The sequence below is a fragment of the Pollicipes pollicipes genome, unplaced genomic scaffold, assembly GCF_011947565.3.
Source record: "Pollicipes pollicipes isolate AB1234 unplaced genomic scaffold, Ppol_2.1 Scaffold_5724;HRSCAF=6776_pilon_pilon_pilon, whole genome shotgun sequence".
In the NCBI taxonomy this organism is placed as follows: Eukaryota; Metazoa; Arthropoda; class Thecostraca; order Pollicipedomorpha; family Pollicipedidae; genus Pollicipes; species Pollicipes pollicipes.
In genome coordinates this window covers 29,164,695-29,188,805 of record NW_023596746.1, presented here as the reverse complement: position 1 = coordinate 29,188,805, position 24,111 = coordinate 29,164,695, and the positions used below count along the sequence as shown (strand labels likewise).

Genomic DNA, 24,111 nt, shown 5'->3' with positions numbered 1-24,111 from the left:
GCCACACGCCGCAATGCTCATGCGAAGCCGGCGGCCCCGTCGAGGGAGCGGAGTCGCCGGGTGGAGGGGCGCGGCGGGCCAGCACCCCCACCGGCCCGTTCCCCGCCTGTCGGTGTCCGTGTCCGACGCCGCCCGTTCCGGTGCCGGCAGGAGGAGTGCGCCAGCGGCACCGTGTTTGACCGCCTGGCCAACACCTGCGTGTGGATCAGCGAGTCCAACGAGTGCGACCACACACAGCCCCGCCTGGAGGCTTGAGCTGTTTCGCCTCGCGAGATCGGCCAGCGCTGGCCTCCGGCCCTAGGAGCTCGGGTAGTGTAACCTCCCCCGCGGCCTCCGCCGGTGCCGCGGTGTAACCTCCCCCGCAGCCTCCGCCGGTGCCGCGGTGTAACCTCCCCCGCAGCCTCTGCCGGTGTCGTGGTGTAACCTCCCCCGCAGCCTCTGCCGGTGTCGCGGTGTAACCTCCCCGCAGCCTCTGCCGGTGTCGCTGTGCAGCCTCCCTCGCAGTCTCTGCTGGTGTCGGCTGCGCAAAGGCTGAAAGCCTACGTTCTGATAGTACACGCACGGCTTGAGCTCAATAAAATGCTTGAAACGCACTTTTTTGGGGGCGCGCGGGGAGCGGGACATTTCGCGAGCGTTTTGTGCACCTATGGGTCCGCCTTGGTTGCAAGCATCCCTATTCCCTGTTCAGTGTATTCTCGGTCTTAATGCGACGCGGCTCTCGTTTTTCCGAGATGAATTGCTCAGGCGCCCACACGACATCGAGAGAAGCATTGCGCGGGTTGTAATGATCTTCGAAAGGGACCTTTGACTTTCTAGACGCTGTAATGATTAAGAGTTGTTTCTTCCGGAATGCATACGTCGGAGGTCGCGGTGATGACATTCGCGAATCGGTGCTAGATTTACGCGTCGAGCTTTAACCTACGCCAGATGTGAATGCAGCGCGCTCCCCCGCTTCCATAAAACCGACCTCATTTGATGTTATTGATGGCTATCCCCACCACGGGTAGAGCACCGCATCACAGACAAGAATATGTGTACCTAGCCATCGTGTCCTGGCAGCACATCAGAACCGCAATTAGTTACATCCGTTCTCGCGCGTGCCTTGTAACAGGACGCTGGGCCACCGGCGCCTGACGCCTGGCAGCTGGCAGCTGTCAGTGGTCAGCGGTCGTCCGACATCTGGCAGCTGCCAATAGTCAGCGGTCGACCGACGCCTGGCAGCTGCCAATAGTCAGTGGTCAGCGGTCGTCCGACATCTGGCAGCTGCCAATAGTCAGCGGTCGACCGACGCCTGGCAGCTGCCAATAGTCAGTGGTCAGCGGTCGTCCGACATCTGGCAGCTGCCAATAGTCAGCGGTCGACCGACGCCTGGCAGCTGGCAGTTGTCAGTGGTTAGCGGTCGACAGACGCCTGACGGCCGGCAGCTGCCGGTAGTCAGCTGCCGATCTTAGCCCGACCGACCCAGTTGCCACCTCGCTGATATCAGGGCGCCGCTTCTCATCAGCTCGTACCGCACGAAAACCTTCGACTTCGATTCGGCGATCCCTGATGGATGGGCAGCGGCCTAATTTCGAGCCCGCTGACGTTTACCAAGTTCTCACGCCCTCACGCTTCTCGGCTTGGTCACTCCGAATAATAAAACACGTCAGGCTTAAAAATTGTTAGATTCTTTTGTCACGTCATACAGCTGTGTACAGTCTGCAGTGTGCTTCACTTCCGTTTCCTTCGACGCGTTCTAGCCGAAATGCGACGTACATCTCGCTCCTCAGCACCACTCGAACCCATACATAATAATATATCATCTGCTCCGGGCAACCTAACAAATACATAGCAAAACCTGCCAGAAAGGGCATGCGGCGTACAGAAGAGTGAAGGGCCGGCGGCGCTGGTGCTCACAGGGTGTGACTGCTGCCGGTAGCTGCGCCGGAGGGAGGGAGGGGGAGGCGCGGGGGCGGGGTCCGCGGCCGGCGGCCGGCAGGGCGGGCGGACGGCGGGCGGCGGGCGGGCCGGGTCAGCATCATCAGTCAGTGTGAGCGGGGCGGGCGGCCCGCCCGCGCCGGCGCCGCCCGCTCCCGCCGCGGCCGGCGCGTGCCCCGACCCCGGGCCGTGCCCGCCGGCCGCGCTCGGCGCCGGCGGCGGCGCGCGGCGCGCTCTAGTAGCCGGACAGCTCGGCGAAGGCGGTGTCCATCTCGTCGGCGATGCCCTTGTACTTCTCCTTCTCGTTGACCAGCTCGTCTGCGGGCGGCGCGGGCACACGGCAGCGGTCAGCGGAGACAGCGGCCGCGGCCGGGGCCGCCCCCACACGGGCGCCACCTACGGGCGCGTCCTCACCGCCGCCGCACGGCCGGGCGGGGCCGGCGCCCGGACAGCGGGCCCGGCCCGGCCAGCGCCGAGCAGGGCCCACAGCCGGACACACAGACCGGCAGACGGAGGAGAAGACGGACAGACAGATAGACAGAGAGAGCGAGGGAGAGGCAGAGTGCAGCAGGCGAGCCGCGGACGGATGGCAAGCGACGCGGTTTAGTAGGCCGACATCTCGGAGAAGGTCGTGTCCAGCTCGTCCGAGACGGACTTGAACTTCTCCTTCTCGTGCACCAGGTCGTCTGCAAGGCAGGCCCGCGGTCAGCCCGAGCAGCCCTCAGTCACCTGGCATGCACCCGAGACAAAGCCAGCAGCCAGCCCTTCGGTATTAAGGCGGCGGTGTTACAACAGCTCCAGTGGCCAGCACGGCTCGGTTAACAGCAGCCGGGAGTTATTTCAGAGACGTTATTGCAGCAGAAACGCGCACAGATGAAGCGTGATAGTTATTTGTTGTTATGGTCATTGTTATCGTCCGTTGCAGAGAAGCCGTCATCGTTAGCAAAGCAGAGGAGACCCCACATACAACATAGCCCAGCGATTTCAACACAAGGGTTCTTCATCACGTCATTATACCAGGACCACGTTAACTGGCTGATGTGAGACAAGTTGTATTTAGTAAGTACATTTAGTACAAAGTACACTTCATTCTTCCCAGCTCCGGCCAGCTCCGGCGTCCGTCCACCGAACCCGCACTTAAGTGTCTGTGTATGGGAGAAGATTGGTGAGGAAGGAATCGGCCCTACGTTTGCAGCTTGGCAGTCGTACTGTGACATGCATCTAAAAAACAAAAACAAACAAAAACAACAGAACGCAAATCAGTCACAATACCTGCACTGGACGGCCTACAGTCGGCTGCATCGGCCCTTCTTCCGGCTGACTGACTTACGCCTCATCCAAACCTGAGCTCCACACCGCACACCATGGCCCGGCGCGTCACGTCCCGCCCGGCGACCGTTCCTGAGCGGCCGTGCGACCTGGCGGAGATGCCTCGCCACACGGGGAACGGCCACCGCTCCGTCCCGCACCGCCCGCGGCTCACCTGGCCCGCCTTCGCCGGTCACACATGCACTGGACGGTGTTCACAGGTTCTGGATGTCCTTCAGGGTAGTGTCCATCTCGTCCTCCAGCTGTTTCTGCTGCTGGCGCGACTCGAGCAGCTGGTCTGCACGTGCCCGGTCGCGGTCAGAAGCGGGGCACACCCAGGCGGCGCGCACCGGTAGGCGGCAAACGAAACAAAACGGCACGCGGCCCGACGGCCAAAACAACACACTCGCAGCCAAACCATGCAGGCAAAAACGACGAGCACGAACTGGTCAATGGTAGTGCAAACTGGGGCGCGGTTGGCATTCACTAGCAACTCTTCTGTCTAGTCATTCCATGCCAAAAACGTAGAAAACGCAGACATGCCATCGAGCGAGGCGTCACGCGGTCCACAGCCCCGGTAGGTGGTCAGAGGCCAGAGGAATGACGGTGCCCCGGGATTCGGAGGATGCTGTACGGTACAAGTCTGGGTACCGCGTGTTTGCGTGTTAACGAATAACATGAGCGTTATTACCTGGCCTAGTAGGCACTGGTGGCCGCGCGGAGTTTATCCGAATGAGCTGCTTGTAACACACAAATGGTCGTTGGTAAGGGAACCGGACCCAGCCCGCTTCAGCATGGTGGGAATTTTCAGCCTTAGTCCCGAATCCAACGTCTAAGGGAGGGGACTCCAACATCTACGGCAGGGACTCCAGATGAATCTAATCCATGACAAATCCGGGGTGTCCAGTTGGGTCCCCGTCGGTGAACCCGTACCACAACACAAACAGACATACCCAGGAGCCTGCCCATGGCGACCATACGTACCGGGACCAGGAATGAACACGGAGCGGAGCCTGTTGGGCCCACCACCGACCCCACCAGACGGCTGTCACCGTGTGACAGACACAGCCGGTCCGATCAGCCCACAGTCCCCCAGGCCCACCCCGACCCCCGTGCCCGGCAGCAGCAGCAGCGCGGCAGCGGCCGTCCCACGCACCTTCCAGTCTGTCGACCTCCTTCTGCAGCTTCTGGACCGACCGTTCGGCGAACTCGGCGCGGGCCTCAGCCTGCCGGGCAGCGGGCGTCAGCGGACGGCATGGCGTCGGTCACAGCACGGCGGCCGGCCGGCCACGCACCGCCGACCGGCCGACGGAAGCCGGGCCGGCCGCCGCGCCGACAGCCACACATCAGCCCACCAGCACACGCTTCTGACTGCACTCAAGTCGACCGCGTTAGCGTCGGAAGCTACACGCGCCGCACTGAATCGTCTGACGCGCATTAACTAGGCGACGGGTTGAGCGCCTCGCTCGACACCGATCACCGTGCCGGACCAGCGGCGTGTGCCGCACGGGCGGCGCACCACCCGGCGCCCTCCGGGCACGTCCGCAGACGAAGCCACTCGGTATTAGCCTCGTGAGGCACGAAAGGCGGCCACAAGCGACACAGTTGGAGTTAACACGTATTATGGCCGATGAGTTGAGCTTATCGCGGCGCAGGTGAAGCGGTCCGTTTACGTGGTAGTGCACTTACCGCAGTATCGTACAGCACGTTAACAAGCCACGGCCTGCAGCTCAAGAGCTTTTCAGAAGCCATGAAATCGCGCAAGTAACTCCGGGCCACACCAGACGCCAGGAAAGAAGCAGAAGGCAGGAGCGCAAGGGGAAAAAATCTGAGCCCACCCCGACACAACGAGGAAGGAGATATGCGCCGACAGCAGTTTGCTGCATGAGGGCCGATTGGGGCCACTGCTTTTAGCCAGTTTTACTGAGGCATTAACGACCCGTGCTGTAAACGAACACGGCGCATACCGATTTTGCCCCCGATCTGGCCAGAATACAGCCGGCGGCTCGCCAGAGAAAGCATCCGCCGCTTTAGGAACGTTGGCATGCGGCCCCCGTTCGGAGCAGGCGGCGCGGCTATCCACGCCCCGAGCGGCGCTGGCACGGCGCCGGCGGCGGAGGCGGCGGAGGCGGCGGCGGCGGAGGCTCACCTCCTTCCACCGAATCTCGCTGTCGTGCTGAAGCTTCTGGAACATGTCCTCACGCTGCGAGGCCTAGAGGAACACGACGGCGTGAGTGGCACGAGCGCACGGCACGCCCTCCCCCCATGCCGTCGACAGTTAGTCAGACCACGGCACACCGTTAGCACACGGCGGCGAGAGGGGGCAGTACCTGCTTCAGGCGCTGAGTGAACATTGTCAGCTGGCGTTCGTACTCTTCCTCGCGCTCTTTGGCCTAGAGCCGGCGGGCAGCGCAGAGAGAACGGAGGTCACGTCACGGCACGCACAGCGAAGGGTCGAGCCGGAGAGGGCCAGGCCAGGCCAGGGCAGGGCAGGGCAGGGCAGGGCAGGGCAGACTAGGCCAGGCCAGGCCAGGGCAGGGCGGGGCAAGGCACCGTGCCCGTCCTGGTTAGTGGGGGCCGCGGAGGCCGCGCGGTCGGGGCGGGGCGGGGTGGGCGCGGGCCGGGCTCGGGAGGGGTCGACAGCTAGAGAGAAGAGTGCCGGCGAGCGTCGTCCACGGCCGTCGCCTGTCGACACGTCACGCCAGCCAGGGGCACCCCATGCTCGTGGACGCCGGACGGCCGGCACATGCTCGGTGGGCCCGGTTACCTGCTTCATTCTGTTCGTGAGCTGTTTGATCTGTTCCTTATACGCCTCCTCACGCTGGTTGGCCTACAGGACAAGCCGGCGGCGTTTAGTGGCGCCGGGTCCGCTGGGGAGCGGCCGGGACGAGGCGCGAGCGGCGCCAGGGTGGCCCTGACCCAGTGTCTCCGCGCCCGTCCCAGGCCGGAGAGAAAGCCTCCCGGCGCGGCGTCCCAGGGTCGGGAGAAAGCGGCTGGCGCTCGGCCGACCCCGCTGCTCGCAGGTCAGCGTCCGCACCCCGGCTGTCTCGCCGCCCGCCGATGGTGGCGACTCTCCACCAGGGAGCGGCTACCGCCCACATTACAGCCCAGCTTGACTCCAGCCACGCCCCAATGAGATAGGGGAAAGACCCGCACCCCTCCGCCCTAAAAACAGGCTGTATGTCCACCACGGGTCAGGCTGCCGGACGCGCGGTGAGAGGGGTAAGGGTGACGAGCGGGTATTCGCTGCTGCAGCATACCAATACCCGCGCCATCGCCGTCGAACAATGACCGAAACAATCACACATACCGTACAGACGAGGTTCACTAGGTCACGGAACGGGGTCAATCAGCGAGGCCTTTGTCCGCCCACTGTCTGCCAATCGCAACAGACTGCGACCAATGCTGGGTCAAGGAGCAACTGACCTCACCGCATCAGCGTCCCACTGATGCAGCTATGGTGCACGCAATCAGCTGCATAAACGTATGACTAAACAGAAGGTCCGGGGCCAATCACGAGAAGGAAAGTAATACAAGTATGCTCGGTCCAAACCCGGTGTAGAAAACCCATGAACACAATGTCTTGAGTTTCACAGCTTTACACCCACCAAACACGAATCATCGAAAGCCAGAAAGGTGTCTACCGGGAGGGCATCCCTGCGACTCAACGAGTCGATGACCGACACAAAGGTGCCCTTCGACGGCGGCGGTCCACGCGCGACGACAGCATTACCTTCTCCTCGGAGACCTCGAGCGACTTCAGGTTGTTGCCCACCACGCGCAGCTCCTCCTCCAGCTCCACGATCTTGCTGCGGGACGGACCAGAGGCACGGCGTCAGTGCGTGGCAACAGTCGGCCCACGCGCCACGCCACACCGCACCGTCGAGCCATGCCTCGAAGCCCGCGCTGCTCTGGCGACGGATTAATGCCTCACCGGGCAACAACCAACACTCTTCTCCGCCTATGTAAAACAGCCAGCGAGGCGCCATGCATCTCAATCAACGCAGCACCGCTTGAGAGACGGAAATGACAGCCGCGTCATGTAGCTGCTGTTCAAGCCAAACGTATGCAGCGGGAGAGACGGGGCTCCAGTGCAGACCGAGAACAGCGCAGAGAGCATCAGACCAAGGCACATTCACAGCACACCAAAGGCCGAACCACAGCAAAGTGTGGTGCCAGCACGAGTGAAGGAATACTCACGCCTCGCCTCCCTCCACTCAACCAGACAGTGGGTGTAGTGAACGAAGGGCACTGGCACCCTGTCGGTCCCGCCACGCCCGGCGGTGGGACGGACCGGCGGCTCAGCCAGGGGTCTCCGGTCTGGGTTCGCGAGGGCGTCGACATCCCTGACCGTTGATGTTGGGCATGTGATGGAGGCAACCCGGGACGAATAGCTGTGTCACATTGAAGTACGGATATCTCGAGCCGCTGGTGGGCTGACGCGCGTAGGGGCAGGTAGGGGCTCGGGGGGGGGGGGGTGAGACCAGTGCATCCCAGATGTCGCTCCCGTCTCGCCTACCGCTGTGGCCGCTGCTGGGCTTGGCTCCCCGGAGCACAACAGAGCGGTGCCAAGTTAACTACTCACGTCCCGTCTGTGACTTCATGTTCACTGCTGGGCTGATGTGTGTGCGCGTAGGAGGCAGGGGGAGGGGAGGACGGACCCAGGGGCGTTGCTCACCTCTCGCCTGTCTCGGCCCGCTCCTCGGCCCGCTCCAGGTCATTCTCCAGCATGACCACCTTGCGCGCCACCTGTCAACGAGCCAGGCACACACGGGCCCATCAGGCGCATGCCGGCCGGTGGGCCACCGGACCCAGTCGAAAACCACGCCACACGCCGGCGGCAGCACACACGCACACCACGGCTGCGCATGCCCAAACGCCGGGCGACGGCGGCACGGCCATGCGGGAGCGCCTGTGGAGGGTCGTGCTTGGGGCGGGGCGGGCTGACACACAACACACGGCACGCCACTCACGATTCGCCCGTCTCGGCGCGCTCCTCGGCACGCTCCAGGTCGGCCTCCACCATGGCCAGCTTACGGGCCACCTGGCGACAGCAGCGGGCCCGGCCCGGTCAGTGGTGTGCTGACGGCGATCAGAGCACTGGCTGGCGCAGCGACGCACCCAGACTGGCCTCAGAGCCGGCTCCAGTCAAAGAGCGGCGACGCCGTATTTCGTAATCTTTTTGACATTCTTTTTATACCTCATGTGGAATTGATAAAATCAAATAAGTGTCCCTGTTTACACAGAGAACGTCTTAAGCTTCCCATAGTAGTGGCACAGACTCTACGACGAAAGAGCATGTTAACGGATTTACCAAGATGGTTTGAGCGTGATGATCGTTCCAAGTGTGTGTAGAAGGCAACTTAAGAGGACCGACGCACAACAAACCTAGTGTGTGCCTGCGTGACTGTATCATGTGCATTCGACATCAAACCACACACTTCTCGCATGCCACCATCGCTGACCATGCAGCCGCAGTTCTCGGGAGCGACCAGCATTCCTGTGACAAGTCGCGGGGGACCAGCTACACTGCCGTCAGGACCGGACGGACCCCCTACAGCAGCCGCCTGTCGCTCCCGCCTGTCGAGAGTCCACACTCCTGGGGGCGGGCGTTGCGGTTAGTGTGGACCCGCGCGTCACACCACCGGCCGTTAGCCACACGGAGGGCGGGTCACGCGCGGTCAACCTCGTCGTACTTCCGGTCGGCCTCCTCAGCCAGGAAGCGGGCCTCCTTCAGCTGGTTCTCCAGAGCGTCCATGCGCTCCTCATCCGAGAGGCTGCGGTTCTCCAGCACCTTGCGCATGCTGTCACGGACGGCGGCGCGTCAGACAGCATGTCCCGACCCGCGTCCCTCCCCAGCAGCCGGCGGCGGCGGCCAGCTCACCCCGCCGGGACCCGGCCGGCGCCATCGGCGGCGGTCACCAGCCAGCGGCAGCCGGACCCCCGGCGAGGCCGCACAGTCGCGCGCGCGCCCCGCTCCTCCCCAGCACAGCGGCCGCCCTACCTCCTCGTATTTCTTGTCCGCCTCCTCGGCGATCAGCTTGGCCTGCGCCAGCTGCGCCTCCAGGATGGAGACGCGGTCCTCCTCCGTGTTGGTTCGGTTCTCCAGCGCCTTGCGCTCGCTGCGTGCGGGCACGTGTTCACGCCGGTTAGTTCACGGCACGCGGCGGCAGCTGACCCTCGGGTGAAAACTAAAGGGGAAACGGGCGACCACGCATACATGCACCGCCAGCAACATGGTCAATTGGAGGTCCGGGAGAGGCTCCCTGGATTCACATGGAAGTGGGCTATTAATATTCATAGCGTTACAAATCGCAAAATTTGCGGAGTACGCAAAAACAACACAGAAAACACGCACAAAAACAAAGCATGCCACATAACGCAGCCTGGAATAATGCTCGACTGAGGACAATCTAATTGTTATCACCTAGGGTGCGACGCAGGTTCTGGTTATGACGGCTCGGTCCAGAGCACACCGCTGGCGCGCGGCTCGGCCAGAGTGCAGAGGCGACATACCTGCGGCACTGGCCGGCCGCCCCGCTCGGGCCCGCTCAGAGAGCGGACGCTGACACACTCGCAAGGCATGCACACACATCACAAAGGCGGCGCTTGTGTATACAGTGTCCCGGGCTGTCGGTGGACAGGGCCGTCCGACCGGAGGTCGACTCGCAACACCGTCCGACCCCGTCGTGGGCCTCCCATAGTTTGACCCAACTATTATCTCCGAACGTTGTTGCACTGTTATATCAACGTCAGCGGCCGACGCTCGGCCACGCTGCACTAAGCTGAGCTGGTGCTGTACTGTGTGCTGTACTGTTCTGTTGTGTGCAGTACTGTACTGTACTGTACTGTACTGTGCTGTGCTGTGCTGTACTGTGCTGTGCTGTGCTGTTGCTGTGCTGTGCTGTGCTGTGCTGCGCTGCGCTTGCGGCTGTGCTTGTGCTGTCTGTTGCTGGCTTGTGCTGTGCTGGAGGGTCGCACGTACGCTCGGACTCGTCGGCGGAGTGGGACGCCTCAGCCAGCTTGGTGGTGGCGGTGGCCAGCCGCTCCTCGGAGCGCTCCAGTCCTCCTCCAGCAGCTGGATGCGGCGTCCCAGAGCCGAGACCTCGCCCTCAGCCTGCGGCACAGCCGGCCACGCGGGCCCGCCGTCAGACAGCACCCGTCACGAGCGCTTTCGCACCGTCCAGGTGCCAGGGGCCGGCACTGGTCCCAATACACAGAGCGTCAGGGACGTTGCCAACAAGAGCACACGGACAAACCAAATGTATACCGCAACGTAGCGGACGGCACCCGACGAGTCAAACATCTCACCACCTACGCGCGACCAAGCGCAGGACCGCACCCCGAACATGGGCGGCGGCCGCACCTCCAGACCGCACCTCGCACAGCATGCTGTAACGCACAGCGCCACACGGCGGACAACGCAGCCGCACACCACAGGGATCAGCCCAACGAGCGCCGCACGGCATACCAGCAGCACGACCATCGACAATCACACCACGCACATCACGGCGGCACATGCCTGGGGCGGATGGACGGCACATGTCGGTGCCGCGCGACACAATGCGCACGCTGCCGGGCGGGGGCCTGCCGCCACGCGCCGCCCTGTTGTGCCGGGGACGTGGGGCACCGGCCGCGTGACGTCACGTGACGCGCGCGGCACCTCTGTCACGCACCATCCCAGGACAGTAATGTAATTCGGCAGACCGTTAACGGTCCGGCGGACGCGTCGGTTTTTTTCTGGTGGTCTGTCCGCACGGCGGCACGACTGTTTCCGAAAACACGGCAGATCCCGATCTCTGCCGTGACGGGTGGTGACCGAAGGCGGCGCACCGCCGCACAAGGGTCCGGATGAGTTCCCGACTTGTGCGTCCGTGCCTCAGTTGACTTTTCCACAGCACGAACCGACGGACGAGGACTTCAAATGTGAAACTAGCCGTGCCCTACCCGGCACGGCCGGCGGCTTGTCAGAGAGCAGCTGAAGGGCCGCTCACCCGGTAGCCACAAATAAGGCAGCGGGAGAAAACCACTGTCGGAGGCGGCCCGCACACTTCGTCCCTCCCTCCGCGACCGTCAGCAGAACGCATGGGGTCGGCTTTCGCCGAGTGGCGGTGCGGCGGGTCGGGCGGGCCGGCTCGGAGGCTCGGGAGACGGCTCGGAAGTCTGGGCGGCGGCGCGGGGGCTACGCTCGGCTCAGGCCTGACGCCCGCGGCCGCAGCGATGCTTCGGCTCAGGCCTAACGCCGGCCGGGTACGGCGGCGCCCGCCCGCAAACAGGTCACCCCGCCAGACCGGCACGCCCCTCCCCCCGACCGCCGGGGACTGTAGCCTGACCGGGCGGCGGCTCAGGCTGACCCCTGACTCACCGATTTCGCGCGCGATGAAGACTGCACCGCAAGTTCACACAATCCCTCCAGCCCCCGCGTTCACAACGGCATACCACAATGGGACTCCGATCCGCCCTTATATGGCCATGGACGGCGGCCGCCGCACCCGCTGGCATGGTGTACCAGCGGCCACCGGGCGCGCCAAGGGTTGCACACAGGCCTGTATCAGTTTACAAGGTGCCCTAATCTGACGATATGACTCCGGCAGATTGCAACCACTGGCGATGTGGATGGTGGATGGCGGTAGGATGCGATGCCGATGACGTAGCAGATGCATATTTGAAGGGTCGGGATTTAAGCCGCATCGAGCGGTCAGCTGACTCATTGAGCGGAGAACTGAGGAGAGCAAGGGAGAGACATCTGCCACCACTCGTGATCAAATTTTAATTGCCGATGTGGCGTTCCGTTGAACAAAAACAGGATAAATCCGAAATATGCTCAAAAGCTCCGCGAGTGACCATGAATGGGATGAGAACTTCAGGATTTCCGCACTTTCAATCACCCACTGTCCAAAATCACTGAGATGCCCAATTAGCAGCACGAATCTTGCTTCAATCTTTTGCGCTAAACGAAATACTTAACCCAGCACTGCGGGCTTCTTCAATGGATGTTTTAGCGCGTCATGGATGCTTTTGAGACACTGCTCGTACATAGCCTTAACTCCTACAATCATGGCCATGAATGCAGTAAAACAGTCAAGAATAATTTTCTTCCAAAACTGCGAACGTGAACATAAAAAGCACTACGGCAGACGCCGAGCATTGCAAGGTACGCGGGAGAAAATCAATGGCGCTGGTGATACCTCGCCATAAAAATATGATTCTGACTCACTGAAAAACTTCAATGGAATACACAAGCTCAAGCATACGAACCAAGTCATTAAAAAATGGGTCAGACTAATGCAAGTCCATCCAGAACAGTCACACATCACCCACTTCTTCCTTTCGCCGGGTTTCATCAACAAGCTGCTTGTTGAGCTCGTCGCACTCGTCACGTTTGGCCTCCAATTCATCCCTAGTTTGGGTCATTTTCTTCTTCAGAACCTCCAGCAAGTAGCACCTTGACCACCAGACATTTTTGCAACGCGTTTCGTCCTTTCCCTCGGCAAAACACGCTATCACCAAACAGGCCGCACCCAATCTCCGACACCACACCACCGCCAGTTGGACACCGCCCTCCGCCCAGCACGCCTGGCGACCGGTGACTGGACGGCCGAAAAGCCTCCGCGGCAAAGTATAGTTCCATATATGGTCCCGAAACTCCATGATAGATCTGACCATTCAGGGGGTAAAAGTGAGCCACATGACGTCGCTGAATTTGGTCAGATCTCCATAAGGCGCAAAACACTACCATAAACGATGAGTTCCATCTTAGCAGGAATAGGAATGCATGCGCCAACCAGTGGTTTTCAACAGAAGGGAAAAATCGCCCAACAAAGCTCTGCCGGAACTCCTGCAATTTGCGACCATCACGCACATTTTTCACTTCGAGTCATGCTACGTGACATTCTCAAGCTACAAGTCGAGCTCCCGAACAGCTTGATGTAACGAAGGGATGGGCTGACAGGTTGAGAGCAACTGCGCTCTGAGATTTGTGAACCAAGGGACAACATTCCGAAATTCCGGGCACCGCACACATATTGAAGTGAAACGAAAGGTTATCTGTATGACTACGTCGTGCACATAAGCCATCTGAAAAGTGGCAGAGTACTGTTTGTTTTAAATGCCCCAGCAGGACAGATCCAAGGTTCAGCTGTGGCACATGGACAACGACCTTGACAATGAGCGCGACGCCCACACGGGTCACAACCGACGATTGAGAGTACAGGTACGTGGGCAGTGAACATGTACCTGGGACAATGTCGACCACGAATGCAGTTCCCTTAACAATAATGGGCTCTAGCCACTTTGAGAAGAAAGTGGGCCAGATGCAGGGAGAAACCAGCTGCTATAATGGAGATTGGGAGGTCTAAGCATTTTCCCCCACCCAGCTGCCCTCCCAATTTTGTGGAACTACATCCCTGCTGTCGGCCTCACACGAACACGGACGACAGGTCCCATGACCTGGATGAAAAAGTACCTACCCTCCTCAGTTGAACTGTCATGATGTTGTGGAGCTCATTCTTAATAACATTCAGTTTCATCATGGTGTTCGAACTAAAGATTGAAGAGCCAAACGCGAGGCCTGGATAATCTGCACATCGATTTCGCGCTGTTGTGCCTTTCGGCCACCACTTCTGTCCTCTCACCACTGCACCGGAGTTTTGAAAGTTCGAGTATTTCTTGATCACTTTCATCGTCCATCACATTTGAGGCGCCTGCTGTTCCACTACGACTCGTTGGCCTGCGACGCTGCCGCACCTCGTTGTTGTCACTGTCCGTATTTGCATTGTCTAATTCACTAAGACTTGATGTCGAGCTTGCGGGGGTCAAGTTCCCATTGATCCCGTCCACGTTAGCCACTAAGTTCCTTGTCCGGTCGCGCGAGGAGCGAGCACCTCCCCTCTCCTCCATATTGCGTTGCACAAGCAGTCAGCTGATGGTCAGAGCATCACCCAATTACGTAAACATATGGCAGCGCCATCTCTTGTCAGAGTTCCAAACCAGAGCTTTGCTACGTTAAACTCCTCCCTCAACGCGACCAGTAACTGCAACGCGAGCAGGAGCAAAACTCGCGACGCTGCCGGTCCCGGAGACAGCCCGACCCACAGCGCATGCGCCGCTAGGCCGAACCCGAAGCAGACAGGCTCGCAACTCGAGAAATACACTCCGTCCGCGGCGCCGAGATGACGTTCACACCAGATCACTCTCCACAGCGGCGGAGCGCGTCGGCACGCAGGCGGGCACGAGTCGCGCACAGCCGACAGCACGCGGTCTTGGCACGGCTCGCTCTGCCCGCTGCATGCGCGTCGGAGCCGACGGCCGCCGATGACTTTAAAAGGAGGAGCGTGACGTCACGCCGACGGTGGATATTTCTGTCCGCCGCCGGCGGCGAGCCAGGGGGCTGCGGCGAGCGCCGCCGGCGCCGCCAGCGGCTGGGTCGACTCAGCCAGGCCGGCGGGTTCGCCTAGCGTCACCCTCTTTCAGACACCCGGAGAGCTGCCGTCATCGCTCTTTGACACACGTTTGTAGAGTTTGTTGAATTATTTTCGCTTTTCTGGAGTCTCGTCAGCTGCCGTCCCTCCCCCTCCAAGCTCTCCCCTGACCGGCTGTGCGCCAAAACGTTCGCAGAAACTGCCTGCAAGGCCTGCATCAACCTATGACCCACACTTCACGCCACTTCAGCGCGAGTAGCGCTTCCTGCGTGCTCAAGAAACCTTGTTTGCCCTGTCTTTTTTTCGTTTCGTGAGGGTGCTTAACATTGCGCTAACGTCGCACTGTTGTTCCTATGAACTAGCTTTTCAAACAATCTACTGCAAGTGTGATAAAGGTTTGTCTTATCCCCAAGTTTGTGGAATGCGCTTATAGCAACTTTTTGTGACTTTAAAAAGTTAGAAGGCATATCCCGGATTGCTCATGAGCAGCAGCCCATGCAAGCACGTTTGGTGCCTTAACTGTGTGACCACTTACGTATGGCGCATTCTTCTATTTTACACCGTTGTCGCTCCTCCCGAGGCGCGCTGACCGCGTTTCTGACTGCTAGTTCGTCATCGTCATTCGCGGAGCGGTACGGAGCCCCGCCCGGGGCCGGGAGACAGAGCGGGGCTTCAGGAGACAGACGGGGCTCCACGCCACACAAGGCGATCTCGGGTACTGATGCGGGCTGCTCTGCAGCCCCCACTGCCCTCCTCACCCAAGCCAGGTCAGGTCAGGTCACGAAGGGCCGTGAGCAGACAGGGCGAAGCCCCGCGAGTGTCACATTGAATGAGGTCCGTGCTCAGTGGGGGCGATGCATCGTGAGTACACTGCCGGCCCCGGCTGGCTACAGAAGGGGCCTGCGGCCCGTGGATGCACGGTGACTGCCGCCAGCTGGGGAGAGCTGCGGGGATGACGGCCCGCCAGCTGACACGCGATCACGCGTGGAGACAATGGACATCCACCGCTGACTTGGCACATGGACCCTCCACATCACTAGAGCGGATTTTAAACGCTCTGAACGCACTGCGGCACGACGGAAGCTGTATGTCGTAGCTGACACACGCTGGGTACAGATGGCGTGAGAGACGAGCACTGACATTGACCATATGGACCTCGTACACATTGACCACGTGGTGACACTAGCACGCTTCGTGACGTGAGGGCGTGCACTCTATACATGTCGCACAAGCAGCAAACGTATGAATAAACGGCTACCATGGTTTATGGGTAGCCAAGGCCCTCGGAACAAAATGGGACCACACGGCACACAATGCAGCATCATGCCTTGTTACGGGAATAAGGTCTTACAAAAACGTCTTTAAGTTTGCTTTCCATAGTTGCTTGAGAAGATATCCATTCGAAGAAAGAGCTATCTTTAGTCCCAACAGATCATGAATTAATGCCACATTTCTTCTTGTTTTTGTCCGTAACGGCATACGCCTATGTATTCCCGTACTGAGACCGTCAGCAGGTGACACCTGGCTTCCACTGGGCGAAGCTGATGCCAAAACTGCCCTGAATCATTACAACGCAAATTTGGGGCAACTCAGAAGAAGCTGTTCCAACTTTCTGTGTGTTCGAGTTCACATGTTTTAGTGGGGCCACATTCCCTTTTAAACCGCAAATATGAATACAGTGAACCCCTAGAATGCATGGATTCACAGATTGCATGACATAAATGGCACAGGAAGACGGCAAAACAGTAATACAAAATATGCACAAAGTCAGTTGGTAAGCATTTGCCGCGACAAAGTAAAAACACTGTTAGTAAAAAATACTCTACAATATTAGGTCACTGAAGCCAGAGGGCTGCCTGAAAGGGGGTTACAGTAGCCGATGTTTCCGTGTACCTTAACACAACCCATGAATAGCTTGTATCACAAAAGTTTATTTGGGTGGCATAAAACCCATGCGCTCATTGGAAGTCCAAAACTAGCTACCACCAGTTCGAAACCTTGAAACACGAAGCGATAGGCAACTGGCATCTCGCTATGGTTTCTCAAGGTCTTCACCAAGCCAAACCATCTTGCGCCACTAACCCTACTTTCTTGTACTAACTGCAGTGACAGCTACAGGTATCGCTTCATGTATTTGGGGTTTTGGGCGCTGCGACTACATGATCATATGGGGTCCGCAGCTACAGCTCTGTCAACGGGGTCACCTGATCCTGCACTCAGCTTTACAATGCAGAGCTACAGCGGAGTAAATCGGAACTAATATAACACCATTCCAGCTCAGAGCAGGCTCCTTCGGTGCCACCAGTTCGGCTCAGCCGGCCGTGAAGGTGACACTGACCTATGACGGGCCGCCTACTAACTCACATTCGTCAACGCCTTATCTTTTTCGACGAGCTCATTATTAGCGCTCAGCAGTTTCTCGCTGGTTTCGTCAAAGTCGTTCTCCAGCGTCTGCATCTTTCTCTGGATACTTCGCAGCTCATCCTCCGCCTTTCCGGGCACAAGTCAAGGACGAAGAAGAAGCGTTATTGGCGCATGCGCAGACTGGGCGGACGTCCCCTGAGGACGGCGCGTCCCGCCGGCTCACCGTCGCCAGCGCCTTGTCCTTCTCCTCCAGCTTGTGGTTGGCATTGGTGAGCGACTCCTGCGCCGTGTCCAGCTCGTTGTCGGTCTGCTGCAGCTTCTTCTGGAGGGCCCTAAGCTCCTCCTCGGTCTACAGGGCGCATACGGCTACAGATTAGCCTAGCTACGCGACGCTACCCTGTGGAGGGTGTACTCCACGGCGGTCAGCGCCTTGTCCTTCTCCTCGAGGCTGGCCTGGGCGGCCTGCAGCGCCTCCTGCGCCATGTCAAAGTCGTTCTCCAGAGTGCCGAGCTTGCGCTGGATACCGCGCAGCTCGTCCTCCGCCTGACAGTGACGGTTAGTGACGGAGCACGCGTTAGAAGTGCCGCACACGCACGCCAGGGTGACGCCGGGGTCAGCACACCAAAGCCGACCGGAAGTGGGCCAAAAGGCGAAACAAAAATTAGACAGGAAAGAATGGGGACGTGCGGCACGTGGTTTCAATCAAAAGAAGTTTTTTAAGTGAAAAGGGGATCAGCGTGGCGGTCGTCAAGGCTGGACGTTTGCAAAATGTTTTAGCGATGAAACAGAAGCGCGAATCTGGTCAAGAATGCTGAAGAAGGGGGCATTAGTTAATAAGTACACATAATTTAATTCATGGGATAGATGAAAAGTGGGCACACATATACAAGCGCGAATGAAGTGGACGCCAAAGAATTGTGTGTTTGTGGTAAGATAAAGCTTCCCCATACATACTTTGATAATTTTTCAATACGTCCACTTCACCCGGTCACTCAACACGCAGTAGTTAAGCACAAAAACCATGCAACCTACTTGTTCCTGAAAACGTCTACATCACGTTTGAACCATGGTATCAAGCCATATACATCACAGTAAACATTAACGTTAGTGTCCAATATAGCAATTTACGCTGTCAAGATGACAAGAGCGATGAATTCCCATTACTAATGAATTTCCACTCTTCAACTGCGTGAGATTTCGCACGTTATGAAAAAAACACTTTGAGCAAGCACTCAGTGCTTAGAACTAAAAATAAACATGTACTATGCTGTAGAAAAGGCAGGACGATTAACAAATATGGACGCTTATTCTGGAGTGTACAAAAACCCTGCTAATAGCATCAAGAATAAGGACATCAATATTTTTCGGTGATACGCCTAGGCCTAGCCCAAAAGCTCGATTTATCTGCGTCTACATGGTACAGTCTGACGGTGCGTAAGCTCATTACGCGACTGCATAGGTCTACTGAAAGATTACGTTTTGAAGAAATTGAATCATATGAGAGGTGGAATGCTCAAGCCAAGAGTTGCTTCAGTCACCGTGCAGAATATGCACGTCGGGTGAGTTTTGGGATGAGACCAAAATATAAGATCATATATTTTATATATATAATAATATTATATCTATGGTACCAAAATGTTCTTAATTGTTTATGGCAAATTACAATCATTTTGAAGGGAAACGTCTTCGAGCATTCCACCCCATAGAGACAGCTGTTGCGACTCAAACAAGCCAAAGGTCCTGACCGTTTTACAACCTCAGACCAGATTTCACTATTACACGGCGCTAAAATGAAACACTTTGTAAACAACCGTCCATTGGACGTGGCATTAACTGCATTGGGCTTTCGTAGCCCGTCATGTTGTCTGGCTGCACATTACGCTCAGGCAATTTTGGTCCCAGGTGTGATGGCCTCCTCCCCTCCCCAACATAGCGTGACCTACCCTCTCGGCGCGGAGGTTAGCATCCTTGGCCTGCTGTTCCAGAAGGTCAGCGCGCCATCGCGTTGTCCTTCTCCAGCTTCATCGCCTGCATCTTCTTCTTGATGGCCTCCATTTTGACCGACTTTGTGGGATGCTACCTCCGCTGAAAACCCTGCCAAGAGCATAAAGATGTAGTTAGAGGCGTAATGTAAATGCCTTCACACATTTCGATACCACACCTGGATCGATCGTGAGTCATTGGTGAGGTGGCCAAATGCTTCAAACGTTCATGCAACACTCAAGCTGGTTGCAACATCACCGGTTGTGTCTAGATGGCCCACATGTGAAATCAGACCGAAAACAGCGTAATTACTGACTGAACCATACCAACGACATTTTCCCATTTTAAGACCTGGGCATAAAGAATATCATGACAGGCCAGTGTGACAGACGAGAGGCTGTCAGAAGAGTTACCGTATGAATGCATCCCGCTAGCTTTCATCATCATCAGTCATCTGTGCCCCGTGTGCTTTATTTATTTGGCTTCATAGTCCAACGCCGCTATAGATCCCTGCATGTCAACAAAGAGGCGCACCCCTCACCAGAACCTCTCCGTCTGCCTCTCTGCTGTGCCTCCCGCCCACCTCCCTGCCCGCCCCATGCCTGCCCCATACCGGCCCCTGTGCCTGCCTCCCCGCCCACCCCACTGCTGCGCCTCGCCGCCTGCCCCCTTGCCAGCGGACAACAGCCCACCCAGCCACGCCCCGTCCCGTGGCAGCCGACCGACCCCGCCCAAACACGGGTCGCGCGTGTCACCCTAATCGGCGCGCAGCCGCCACGGCGGCGTCGCATTATGCGTGCGGCGCGTCGGCCGTCCGCGCGCCGAAATAAAGGCCCGCTCGCTCGTCACTGCACCCACATCCGGCCGGCGATGGCTGCCCACCGGCCGCGTCACGCACGGCCCAGCACGAATGGGGTCATCGAGGCCGGCGGGGGACCTGGCGACCTGCAGAGGCCCACTTGATGTCATATTTCGCTTTGGGGTACAAATCATTTGAACGGAAGGTTTGTTTGTATGGTCAGCCATGACGAACTTTGGCGCGGGTGTGCTCGGAGGGAGCACACCACGGGCTGGCCAATATGGCAGGGCAATGCACTTTGCCTGCATCGGTGATCTTTCGAAGTATCGGTACCCAAGGGACACAAGTCCAGACAACTGGGACATCTGGGCCGGCCGCAGTGCCGCCGCTCGCCCCGCAGCGGTGCCCCGCCCCGCTCCCGGTCTCTGCGCACCGGAGCGGCCGGCGGCGCCCCGGCGGCCCCGGTCGGATGACTCGCGCCTCCGCCGGCTGACTCAGAGGGAGTCGGTGGCTGCCGGCGGCGGCTTTTCTCGGCAGCAGCCCGGCTGACCGGCCGGTCAGGCAGCGGTCGGCTCGGCAAGGTCGGCCCAGCGAGCGGCGCGCGCGAGCCAAATATGGTCAGAGCGCCGGCCGAAGGTCGCCCGGCCGGCCGGCCGCTGCTGTCGCCCGGTGGAGCTGGCACTGCATCGGCCTGGGGCGGCCGGGAAACGGGCACCCCGCACGACAGAGAGCCGCCTGGCAGTCACGCGCGCTGCCCCCCGACAGCCCCGCCGGCGCCGGGTTGGGGCGTCACGCGCGTCACGGGGCGCCGGCGCCGGCGCCGCTCTGACCGGATGAGCCCTGCAGCTGTGGGGCTTCGGCGGGTCCGATAGGCATAGCACGGGGATGTGGACTAGCTTTCGGCGAAGCGACGAGGGCAGAGCGCAGCCACGGACCTAGTCTCGCGAGGTCCGCCCAGACGCCTTGTAAGGAGCAAAACGAAACTCGACTACCAGCTATGTCTAAGGGGCGTGCCCAGGCCCCCCTCCAAACCATTGCATATATTCCCACAGACAAAAATTTGAAACGTTGATAACGTAAGTATTTACATGACTTGCCTTAAGATATTTAACTGCAAGTGACCAAAGAATTGCATTAATGATGCCGAACCGTATCTCGCTTCCCCTGAGCCCATGGATACTGCAACAGCGAAGCAAATCAACAAACAGCTGAAGTCTTCCGTTCAGCTTGGATGACCATATGGGTAACTCGCGCCAGGATTCAACAGGTATAGAAATTATGAGCAGGAAACTGATCCCACCTCATGGAATGTCTGTCAGATATTCTCGTAGCCCGTGAAAACCTACCCTTTGATATCACATTAACATGGAGTGGCCAGTCGCTTTTCAAAAGATAGCAAAAATAACGGCGTCATGTTTTTGGCTCGAGTCACCGGGCGCAGTCCAAAACTGCTGTCACTTTAGGGGGGTCAGCCGGCGCGCGCAGGTGTTCCAAGACGGGGTGCCGGCCGGCGGCGGCGCGCCGGGACATGGCCGCTGGCCAGCCGCCGGCGCCCGGACCTATTTCGGGCGGCGAGGGAGCGGCCGTCGGCGGCCCAGATTGCTGCCGCTGTAACGGGAGAGCGGAGACTGCAACGCGCCGGCCGAGACGGGCGCCGGCGTGGCGGCCGACCGCCGACGGCGGCGGCACGACATGGCCGGCTCGCAGGCGGAGAAGGTCCAGTCCGTGTCGCGGTGATGTAATGGGGGAGGTAACTGATGAGCGTGACGTAACAGCAGGAGCGAGCATCCTGTGGGGTAACCCGAACACCGCCACTGGCACTAAGGCCTGGGGCCTCTTCGCCACCTGCGATCGGGTGCCAGTTTTGACAGAGCTACCGCGGATGCCAATTTTAGCAGAGCTTCTGAAGATAAATATTCATAAATATTTTAACAAGTTTAAAATTTTTATGTGAGAAAATTTACCTACCAATGTTTTGTATCTATCATTTTACGGTGGATAGCGTTACGCAGGAGGGAAAACATTAACGCAGAACATTCTTCACAACTCCACGAATGCTGCATACCACTACATCTATACAAACATGGCCCTTGTGAGACCTCCTGAAAGACGACAAAAAATGGCAGCACGCCTTGGTAACAGACGAGACATACAAGGCAAAATCTCAACAGGACGCCATTGGACGGGCTCCAAAACGCGTAACCTGACGCTGGATAAACACCGAATATATCAGAAGATGGAAGGTTGCATCTGGCAGGAGCACGCACCTGGCATACCAGTCAGGCGAAGGGCAGATGTGGGCGGTACCCGTGAGGCACCGGAAATGACTGGACCAGTCCCGTCTTTCCACTGCTGATTTTGCACAAAGCGTGATTAACTTGGCGTTTCCTGTGACGTCGACGTTGCCCGTGCATTGCAGCCAATAAAATGCATGGTTTCACGTTGGTCTTGGGTTGCTTTTCTTTGGCCCGAGGGCCCCATTTTTGGTCCCCATGTGCTGTGTTGTGGCGATATGATCAAGCGCTTGATAAGACAACCGCAGCACGTTTCCTACGCGGCTTTAGTGAGCAAAGACGACTTCGTTTCTCCTGTTCCAGAATGCAGCCAACCACCATCGAGAGTGTGCACCGCACACAACTGTGGCTACTGTTAGGCCACCGTTGCCTCACTTTCCTAACGTGCATTTTGTAGAACATTTAGGGGAAACATTTAAGAGATCAGTTCTTTACTATCGTGCGAAGAAAAAGACGCCGTGATTTGATGTCCTGGCGAGACTCATTGGTGACTGCGCTCACCAGTGCAAATGGCAGTCACGGTAAACATGATGACAGCAATAAGTAGTCATCATCTCAGGCACGCCGACCCCCAACACCTGCGCATCCAACTTCTGGCTGGTGAGTCAGACCTGATGCGCTTAGCCTTAAACCTTGATCTGCAACCCTGACTTCCCTCTTCAAACGGGGGCCTTCGGGGACGTCTGGTCTGCCTGAGAAGTGATCCGTTCTCACTCTCAGCCGACGCTGTAGCTTCCTCGTGAAAAACTCAGGCACGTTTAACAGCCTCATTACAGGTGCGGCCAGCCGTGGCCCTGACCCACATCGGGAACGAAATCGTCTGGGGCGCCGCGCGTCACGCCGGACTTCACCGGGCCGGCGACGCAACCTCAGGAGGAAAGAACGGCTGTTCGGTGGATGGCCCAGCACACGACTAAAACACGACAGCGAGATACGCAGCCACAAAAATGCATGACACCGTTATTCAATGCCAAACCTAAAATTCAGAACTGGAACAGGAACACAGTGCGGATACGTGTTCCAATGACAAGTGATAGCTAGCAGGCTGGTGGGGCATAGGGAGCGAATCCACCAGTATCGGGGTATATACTGACCAAATTGAAGTGAGAGCCGATAAGAACCAATTAGATAAGACCAAGATTGAGACGGCTACGTAAGAGGTAGGGTATCCACTGCAGATACCGTTTGGCACAACCCATTTCATGATACATTACAGAGCTTTGTAAGCACTTGCAAAAGGGGCCAAACAGGAGGTGTCACTTTCCAAAATGACTAGGTCCAGCAGTAATTTTCTGATTTTGAGGTATTGCCAGGCATGACCATATGGGAAGAACCTGCCGTTGAAATCTGAAATCGTTGGAGGGCCCGACCCCTTCAACAGTATGCGAGCCTCTGACTGAAACGTGATACGTGGTACTAAGATACATGTTGCAGAAGCACCTATGGATCTATTCTGCTCATGGATCTGCTCTGAAGCGGGCCGTTTGTAGTTCGCTTAACGTCTCGCCTCGCAACGGAGCGTTTGATTACATGACCGCTGTTTCAGCACGACCAGCCAGCATGTTCATCTGTAAGGACTTTGGCTGCTCCCTGCTCAGTTCTGAGGCAGCTTCCAACATGCCAGATACAAAATTTTGTAGGCCGGCCTCGCAAATAAAACATTCAAAACAAGCCGATGTCCCCATTTAAGAAAATACGACGGAGGGCATTGGCTCTGCGTGCAATGAATGAATGGCATTCTTCGTTTGGAAGCCACGCATAAATCCCGTCATACATTTCACCATCTCTCCAACCTTACGCCCGGTTACACGCTGGTTACGCCAGGTGAAAGTATCCTTCCCCGGGGTTCGTGTTACAATATTTAAAGATATTTAAGTATAATTTGCAACCTCACTAGGGCGACACGTCGCGCTGTCTTGGACCCGTCTGTCCCACTTGTTACGCTTTGTTTACACCGCATCCAAACCCCTTCTCCCTCCATGCGTAGCGTAATTTTGAACGCTCCCCGCACCACGTGTGTCAAAGT

At 58.2% G+C, this 24,111-nt stretch overlaps 1 protein-coding gene and 1 pseudogene across 8 annotated transcripts; both read right to left on the bottom strand.

The window, feature by feature from the left end:
• The window catches only part of LOC119104007 (tropomyosin-like), a 60,459-nt pseudogene extending 41,328 nt beyond the window's left edge, over window positions 1–19,131 (bottom strand).
• Window positions 1,649–9,059, bottom strand: LOC119104008 (tropomyosin). Of its 8 annotated transcripts, none has more exons than XM_037227725.1 (7): window positions 8,912–9,059; window positions 8,199–8,269; window positions 6,959–7,034; window positions 5,993–6,055; window positions 4,382–4,451; window positions 2,084–2,235; window positions 1,649–1,978 (listed from the first exon to the last, which is right to left on the bottom strand). In XM_037227725.1, exons 1-6 carry the CDS (start codon window positions 9,026–9,028, stop codon window positions 2,153–2,155), a joined length of 480 nt encoding a protein of 159 aa, XP_037083620.1. In that variant the 5' UTR covers window positions 9,029–9,059; the 3' UTR covers window positions 1,649–1,978; window positions 2,084–2,152. The 8 variants fall into 8 exon arrangements, with proteins under 8 accessions (XP_037083620.1, XP_037083621.1, XP_037083617.1 ...); XM_037227726.1 differs by lacking the exon at window positions 1,649–1,978 and adding an exon at window positions 3,401–3,523 and having other exon boundaries at window positions 2,100–2,235; XM_037227722.1 differs by lacking the exons at window positions 1,649–1,978; window positions 5,993–6,055 and adding exons at window positions 3,401–3,523; window positions 5,556–5,618 and having other exon boundaries at window positions 2,100–2,235.
• Window positions 19,132–24,111: the final 4,980 nt, after the last annotated feature.